Here is a 9,082-nt window from a genome sequence, read left to right as displayed (position 1 = left end):
GCCACCTCCCTGAGTCTTCAGGGGAAGCCCTTTGCTGAGGGAACTGGCGAGCTTGTGTCAGTGCCAGATAAAAATTTTTTTAGGACAGAGCATTAGAGGCAAGAAAACAGAAAGAAAGGTGAAAAAAAAGGAAAAAAAGGGGGAGGGAGCGATATTTACAAGTGCGGGAAAATGGAAGCTTTATCGGGAGTTTTGTGGGGAGATAGGAGCTGGGCCGGCCCATCTCTTCGTGGCGTGGACACACTCGCTGCCTTTGAGTCTCTCAGGAAAGTGCAAAAAGAGCTGCTGACATTTCCGCTTAAAAGGAGGAATCAATGAATCTTTGTTTCCCCCTGCCTGCTTGTTTGACCTTATTGTGTTGCGGAATAGAAAAGAAAGAAAAGAGAACGGGTGAGGGGAGAGGGGATTCGTGCTAATAAAATCCAAGACAAGATCACAGCCCTCTGATCATCGCTGGAGATGCTATTATTTGGTTGTTGTCCTATTTGCCGCTCTTGCTCATTTCGGATTCTTGCCTTGCTGTAATAAGTCACACTCTTTCCAGCCATCATCCCTGTATTGACAGGCAAATGTCACCCACGTTTGATTGACGTCCATTGCTCCTGAATACAGAAGTATGATTTAGGAATCAATTCTGTTTGTTTATTTAAACGGCTCTTTGTGTACCTTGTATATCTGTGAGCACGACAAGTTCCTTAATATTTTCTCGGGAGAAATGCCACTAATATTGCACATTCACCTTCCCACTCAGTCACAGAGGTGCCCGCCAGCCCTTGGGGGAGGAGAAACCTTTCATACATAAACACACACACAAAAAAAAAGGGAAAAAAAAAAGACGACACCCCCAAAACTTAAAAAAATGCTTTGCTGCCCCCGAGTTAAGCCAGAGAGACCTTATTCTCAGGTCTAGGCATCTGTTGATCTGCATATGCTCTGCACTTTCTTTCAGGTTCTAAACAAAAGAGAACTCTCTCCCTCAGCGTCGGTTTGCTAGCGAAGCGGTGGCTGGCTTTGACACCGGGAGACACTGCAGCCGGTGATGAGTATGTCAATTTTAATTCACAGAAAGAACTGTTTCCTTCTCTGCCTTTGTGGTTATAATCGGGGAGGGGGGGAAGAGGGAGATCCGAAATTGTGAGAGATGCTAATCTCTACTGCCGTGCCAGGTGGGAGATACATTTTCAAATAACTTCCACTCAGACAATCGGTCACCGTAAAGCACCCCCACATTTGAAGCGGTATTTCCCAGAAAACACTAACACGGCAGGGTGGCCTCAGGGAAGCGTTAGGCAGGAGGTGGCTTGACCTTTTAATTCTCGATCGGTGACCTGAAGGGTACCCAGAGGCTGCTAAGCACATCTCTTCCTTTCGGTCTGCTCCAGAACGAGCTGTCATCGCAAGACGCAGCTAGTGAGTGAGGCTCACGATTTCGCTGTTCATCCGTTAGCGGGAGGGGTGGGGGAAGGAGAGAGGGAAGGAAAAAAAAATATATATATATTTCCCACACTGCCAGAGTAATGCCAAACTCTCTGCGAGTGGGAAGAGCAGAGCAGATGCCGGAATGAGATGCCAAAGCAGCTCCCCTTTCCCCTGCGCTTTTGGGTGCCTATAAATTGCTCCAGCGCGCTCGTCAGCCTCCTCCTCTCCTGGCAGGTGGCACCCGGGCAGGATCCCGCTCTCCCTTCGGCTCCGGCTCCGGCTCCGGCTCCTCGGGCGGGCTCCCGGCGGCGGGCGGCGGGGCGGCGGCGCTGAGCACTGCCGGCGCTGCGAGGGAAAGGAGGAGGAAAAAAAACAAGAACGAGCGAGCGAGGCGGCGAGCGGGGCGATCGCGGGAGGAGCGGCAAGTTCCAGCGAAAGTTGACTCGGACTGGCACAGCCCGCAAAAAAAAAAAGTCGATCGCCAGCGGGAGGATAAAAGTGCGGGCGGCCGGGGCGCGGCGGCAGCTCCCCGCTCCTCTCCTCTCCCTCCCGCCCGGCGGCTGCAGCCCAGCGCCGCGACCCGCGGGAGCCCCCGCCGCCGGCGGCAGCGGGGAGGGCGGCCAAGCCCCCGGGGGAGCCGAGCTCGGGCGGGCTCGGCGTTTTTTCGGCTCTGAGGAGGTCCCCGACCAACCATCAAGATTTTGTCCAAAAGCAGGCAAGAGGATCGCCCTGCGCTGAGCCGGCTGGTGGGCAGCAGGCGGCGGCTGATCGCGGCCGGCGCGCTGGGGGTGGTCATGGTGCTGCTGCTGGTGATCCTCATCCCGGTGCTGGTCAGCTCGGCCGGCACCTCGGCGCACTACGAGATGCTGGGCACCTGCCGCATGGTCTGCGACCCGTACGGCGGCACCAAGGCGCCCAGCACGGCGGCCACGCCCGACCGCGGGCTCATGCAGTCCCTGCCCACCTTCATCCAGGGGCCCAAGGGGGAGGCCGGCCGGCCGGGCAAAGCGGGGCCCCGCGGCCCCCCGGGGGAGCCGGGGCCGCCGGGCCCGGCGGGGCCGCCGGGTGAGAAGGGCGAGCCAGGGCGGCAGGGCCTGCCGGGCCCCCCCGGGGCGCCGGGGCTGAACGCGGCGGGGGCCATCAGCGCCGCCACCTACAGCACCGTCCCCAAGATCGCCTTCTACGCCGGCCTGAAGCGGCAGCACGAGGGCTACGAGGTGCTCAAGTTCGACGACGTGGTCACCAACCTGGGCAACCACTACGACCCCACCACCGGCAAGTTCACCTGCTCCATCCCCGGCATCTACTTCTTCACCTACCATGTGCTCATGCGGGGCGGCGACGGCACCAGCATGTGGGCCGACCTTTGCAAGAACAACCAGGTGGGCGCCACGCCGGGCGGGGAGCCGGGGCCGCCGGGGCAGCGGGCGCCTGGGGGGAGCCGGGCTCCCTGAGGGAGCGGGCGCCGTCAGGACAGCGGGCGCCCGGGGGAAGCGGGTGCTCGGGGGGAGAGCCGGGCTCCCTGAGGGAGCGCGCGCCGTGAGGGCAGCGGGTGCTGCCTGAGGGGAGCGGGCGGCGCGGCGCGGGCAGCGGGCGGGGAGGGAGAGGAGAGCCGGGCGACCGTTGGAGGCGGCGCGGGGCGGGGGAACGGGGCCGCAAGCCGGGCGGGCAGGGCGAGCGGCCGGGGGAGCCGAGGGGAGCCGGCGGGGACCCCGCGGGCGCTGCCCCGCTCCGCCTCCGCTGAGGGGCCGGGGGTTCCGCGCGGAGCCGAGGCCGCCCCGGGCCGCCGGGTGAGCGCGGACCCCACGCCGTCTTCTCCCCGAGAGCCCGCCGCTGTCGCCCGCTCCCAGCCCACCGTCCGGGCCGCCCCGCGGGCACAGCGGCACCCCGGCCCGGGCGGGACGGGAGCGGAGGAGCAGTCGGGGCGGTCGCGCAGGCAGCGCTGCCCCCTCGGGGGCGAGAGGAGGCCGGGCCGGGGCCGGGCGTTCCCTCCGGGGAGGGAGCGGAGCCGGGGGCGGCGGGTGAGCTCGGCAGAGGGTGGTCCTGCCTGGGGAGAGGCGGGCTGTCGGGACCACGGCGCCGGTTTGGACGCGCTCAGCCCCGGCGCGGAGCGAGGTTTCGGTCCGCTAGCGGAAGCCGGTAACGGTGCGAGCCCGGGCCCCGGCGCGGCCCGAGGCCTGCCGGCAGCCCCGCCGGAGGATGGCACCGTCCGGAACGACTGCAGACCCTGCGAGGGTCCCGCCGGGCCGGCGGCGCGATCCTCCATTTTAACTGGGACGGGCCGCTCCGCCCTGGGGTACGGCTCCCCGACGTACTGGGGGCAGTAGCAGCAATTCATTAAATTAGAAAACGCCTGCCATAAATACTGTCCCAGCAGATAAACCAGGAATAATAAAGTACACTGTAGCATACTCACTTTGGTTTCCTCATACAAAGGCACTATTGTCCACCGCGAGAATAGCGTTTTACAGGCAGTTAAATTCTTAATCTATTTTTGAACCCTATTTATAATGTTTTAAAGTGTTTATTTTCCTAAACGCTGAAAAATAATAACATACCAGTACTTTTTAAAAAGTAACCAGTTACAAATATCAGTTTGAGCCTGGAGTCTAATCGTTCCCAAGTGTGACTCCTTCCACCACCAGACATGAGACAAATTAAACTCTCAGTGATTCAAAGCAAAAAAAAAAAAAAGGCAGGGGTTCTATGTATGTATTTGTATATATCTACACAAAGATAAATATTTAGGTAAACATCTGCACAGAAATTGTTTAAAATTGATGCGCAGTTTTAATGCAGCAGTGTCTTCTGATTGTAATTTATACTTCAAACACTGAACGCTGATGCGATGTGACAGCAGTTAACTTTATGTATTATTTGTAAGAAAGCTCAGAAATTTTGGAAGTGAGTCTTTATATGGAGCCTGGCAAAAAGAATATTATAAATTCAGTGTTTCCTAACAATGAAAAAACCCAAGCCACTGGAAAGTGTATGACTTACAGAAAAAAAATAATTCCTGAGCAATGCCCAGGAGGAATCCCAAGGTCTTCGCTGTTAACACATTGCCCCCTTTAATGGTCATAACTCTTGAACAGGGAAGTGCAGAGATCTGGCACCTTAGGTAGGACGTGTGGGCAGCCTGCGAGCGTAACTTGGTGGCAGATGAGGTGAGCAGTCATGCAACTTACGGAATGTGCAGCCCGTTAATGGTGTAATTCTGAGGCACATTCACCCTCTTGCAGCCATACACTGAGAATTCATTTGAGACCGTTCTCCCAGGCTTTGAAAAGAAATGGCTCTGGCTCACCAAAGAAGGAAGTAAAACCTCTCAGAACAGCACGCTGGAGTTTGCAGGACATTTGTCGCTGTACAGTGGGCAGTAAGATTTACACTGGGGTTTCTAGACTTCCAATACCCGGAATCTTTTTTTCTTCAGCCAATATGTACTATGTAAAATCTTAAAAATGAAATAACCCATTGCTGTTGTAGTCAGTGTCCATATGCTGGCTCCCTTAGGATGGTCACTAATTCGAATTCTCCTTTACTAGCCACAGAGACACAACATTTTAGACAAATCCACAAAGCAGCATTTCATTATAATGGAAATTTGGAAAGTAATCTAAACCAGTTTCTTTATGCAAGATACCAGTTCTCTATGAAAGTTTTTCTACCTCGCCTGTAGCCTTCTCACTCCCTTCCATTTGCCCTTTCCATTTACACTGCCAACAAGGGTCTCAGCCCGTTATTCTGTTTGGAGGGTGTTTCCAGGGTTAATGGCCCAGGGCCTTCCACTCCACCCTGCCAGTCATTAATCCAGAGGAAATTCTCAGTGCTTAGAATAATTATTGCTTAAACACTAGCGAAATAAAACACTTCTTGTAAACACCACCAGGCAACTGAGGATCAAGCAGTCCTGAAATAGGTGGGGTTTATCATCATGCTATGTATCAGTTTAAATTTGCAGGCTGTCACACCACTGCAAGCCTTTTAAGCCTTGCTCACTCTTCTTACAGGATGTCTAAAGAATTCCCACCTGCTGTGATTTTTAAGCTGCACAATGCCATGAGATCCTGCATGGTAAAAGAACCCCCTCCTTTTTAACATTTCAATATTAATGTGATATCGTATCACATGAAAATTTAATTTGGAAATTTATCATTTAAACTTTGAAAGGAATCCATGGAAAATTGTGACTTATAGCCTATATTTTCAATTCAGAACAGATAAAACCCCACATATAGTACGCCAAGTCATGCATTATTACTTAGTTCAGGTCTGCAATACCACTAAATCACTTACTACTCCGTAACTACGCTAGAACAAAGACAAGCAACAAGCAGATGATGTGTTACACTGAAATAAATCACATCCAGCTGAGTTTAAATATTTTACCAAACAGGGTCAAATTATATAGAAATGATTTGGGGACTTACAATGCCACAGACTATTCATTGCTGGAAACCAGCATACATCTTGAAATTACAGATTACTTCCAGTTCGTTAGTAATGTCAAATTTAATCAGTAGTGGAACACCAAGGGAAAAAAATGGGAAAAAACTTATGTTTAAGTGAAAGCTGCAAATGAAAAGTCCTCAATTACCTGTAAATTCCAAAAACCTTTTAAACCAAATAGTTACTCACCTGCGATTTTTCAAATGTACATCTCACAACACACAGAAATTAAGTGTGTGCTTCCTGAATGTGGCAGTAACAGTTTTTCCACGCCTTGACAAGGATCCTCACCTGCTTGTGTGCATCGGCGTCTACGTGTGTGTGTGTGCACTTTTTGTATTCTTTTTGCAGCGTGATCCTCTTCGTAGTATGATAATAAATCACCTCTGGAAAAAGCCCAGCCTGGTATCGATAGGGCCTCACTGTGGATCCTCGCCAATGTCAATTAAATGTTCTGCTGACATGAAAGTTACACCAGTGTAGAACTGGCACATGACCAGCTTCGGTTCTCCGCATGCCAGCTATTATTATGCATACACTTAAAAAGGCTCCAAACATTTACAGGAGTGCAGCCAGTTGTGCATTAAATCAGGTGACTGAGGAAGGAGCAGGTTCTTGCTTTAATTTCAAATGTTGCACTGTAGGAGAAAATAACCAATAACCACAGGAAAAAACACCAGTGTATGTTGCCAGACATTTGAAGTGGCAACTCACGTGTGTTGAATAAAACGTTGAGGATAGGCTTTAATTTCACCATGCAGGAAAAATGATCTAAGCTTTCTTAACCACTCCTTGTGTATTTTGTGTAGGTTCGAGCTAGCGCGATTGCTCAGGATGCCGATCAGAACTACGACTATGCCAGTAACAGCGTGGTTCTTCATTTGGAGCCAGGAGACGAAGTTTACATTAAATTAGACGGAGGAAAAGCACACGGAGGAAACAACAACAAATACAGCACATTTTCTGGATTTATTATTTATGCTGACTGACAATGAGTAAAAAGACCCGCCAAACCAGTCCAAAAATGAAGCTTGCTCTGCTAAGCAATGGATTTGCGTGGCAAAAGTCAATGAAACAAGCACCCCAGCAGAGAGCGACCACCGAACACCTCAGCAGCGGGGAAAAAAAGTCGAATGCTACCTGATTCACATCTGTACAACACAGAGAAACCTTCTGTTAAAAAATTACAAAACAAGTTAAAGACACGTGCGATCCACTACCGCCAAAGCAAATACTTCCTCATCGTTAGTGTCCATGTGAGTGAAGTCCTGCATAGATCAGATTTTTATAGGAAAAAAAAAACCAACCCAAACCACCTAAGGACGCCGAGTTATTTTTTCAGTGTATATGATACTTTGATGTGTTATGATCTTGCTGCTTTATCCATACTTCGGCTTTGGTTCTTGTGACTTACTTGCTAACAATGATGCTTGGAGTCCACTCATAGTGTGGTGAGGAATGATTTTACAATAAAAGGAAGAGGTAATCAAAATATACTTTCTCTGTCCAAAGGAATTGTTTGCCTTGTACTTTTGTTATCCTTCCACTTAAAACTAATCAGCTTCAAGCCTTAACTCAAATGTTCCTGCTTTGTAGGTTTACATTAGACTTTTAACATAAGATCAGTCCAGTGGAGCTGTTTAAACTTTGTCTTCCCCTTAGATGTGTTCTAAAAGGATAGAAGAAACACTTTTTTTTTTTTCCCCTGGAAAATATAACGACAAACTATTCCGTTGGATCAAATCCCTGGTTCCATTGAAGCCAATGGCAGAACTCCCATTGATGTTAGTGGAAAAAGGATTTGGCTTTTAATTTGTAAACATGTGTAAATACATATTTAGACAATATTACAGGCCCATCTCTTGATGGTTAGTTGTGTAAATACTTAGCAAGCCTGGCATCCACATCCTCAGACTAAGGTAGAGTGTTTTCTTTGCAGCAGTTAATCTTCATTAGTCTTTTAGCACTAAGTCTGTGCTTGGGTACTATTTGTAATAAAATAGTTACAACACACTGCAGATGTTCAACTAGAATTTCGTAGGAATATAATGGGTCAAAACCTTCTTTGTCTTAGGTGTCTTGTCTCACTGCAGTTAGCGGGATTATTCCCACAACGGAAGAGGGGGAGATCTGACACGTGAGAAAAGGTGGTCACACAGACCTTTTCCACGGTAGCTGGTTACCAGTTTGTAGTCAGGCGTGCCTAGGAAATGGGCACAGATAAGCATATTACCAAAAATGATAACACATATGCAAAGAAAGAAGCAGATATTTACATGCAAAAAAAGTGTGTATTAAAACCTATTTTTCTCATTCATATATATAGATATATATATATATATATAAAGTCTCAAGGAAGTTTAATCCATATAAAGGATTAATGGCTTGGAGAATTAAACTAAACACAGGTACTATGAGTTACATAGTTATAAAAATGCTTTAAAAATCAGTCATACCGGTAACGTCCACAGAATATTTTTATTCAGAAAATGGTTTTATTATTTGTTTTGGTTTTGGCAGGGGAGGCTGTCCTGTTTCTCTCAAGCTGAAACTTGCAGATTTCATTCTAAACCTAAATTTCCGCGTGATAATTAGCTCCTCAGCACAGTTGGTTATGTTATTTACTTTTAATGTTTTGGCAAAATCAAGGTAACATTTCTATAAATTGTTAAAGACTAATAGAGGCTACCCCTCGCATTTCTATTTCATGTACTTTGCCACAAGCAACCTTGTCTAAGGTACTAAGGGTGCAAACTCAAGATTTATCTGCACTGGAATGTTGATAGTGTCTGCCACTGTGACAAAAAAGCTCTTCAGTGCTGGCTGCTCGGTAGAAGTCTGATGAAGATTTTACGAATGTCTCTAAAAATCTCGTTTGAATGAGTGAAGCTTTTCTTGTATAGAATGTGTTACTCTTTCTGCTTTGAGTTGTCCAATTGAAAAGAAATGCCGAGTTAGTCTCGGCTGGCTGAGAGGATCGCCAGTCTAACTCGTCTAGGATTTATAAAGGGACATTGTGCTGCCCGTTGCTCGTGTATTATCTCACCAGAATGGTTAGCGCTGTTACTTTATGCCAACCTATATCCGTACATTGTAGTGATTACTCCTGTTGGTTTGTTGTTTTTTCTCCCTACGAGGTAATGTATTTAGTAACAGATGGGTAACTGACTTCATGTCTGTTCGTTCCACTGCTGCTTTTACTGGTCAGCAC

General features: G+C 49.1%; 1 protein-coding gene across 1 annotated transcript; it reads left to right on the top strand.

Annotated features, from left to right (window-relative positions):
- The first annotated feature begins 1,553 nt into the window (after positions 1-1,553).
- On the top strand, positions 1,554-7,386 carry LOC104333352 (complement C1q-like protein 3). The gene is made up of 2 exons (XM_075419439.1): positions 1,554-2,801; positions 6,681-7,386. Exons 1-2 carry the CDS (start codon positions 2,214-2,216, stop codon positions 6,858-6,860), a joined length of 768 nt encoding a protein of 255 aa, XP_075275554.1. The 5' UTR covers positions 1,554-2,213; the 3' UTR covers positions 6,861-7,386.
- Positions 7,387-9,082: the final 1,696 nt, after the last annotated feature.

This window comes from Opisthocomus hoazin, chromosome 4 (assembly GCF_030867145.1).
Source record: "Opisthocomus hoazin isolate bOpiHoa1 chromosome 4, bOpiHoa1.hap1, whole genome shotgun sequence".
NCBI lineage: Eukaryota > Metazoa > Chordata > Aves > Opisthocomiformes > Opisthocomidae > Opisthocomus > Opisthocomus hoazin.
This window is presented reverse-complemented; position numbering and strand designations above follow the sequence as displayed.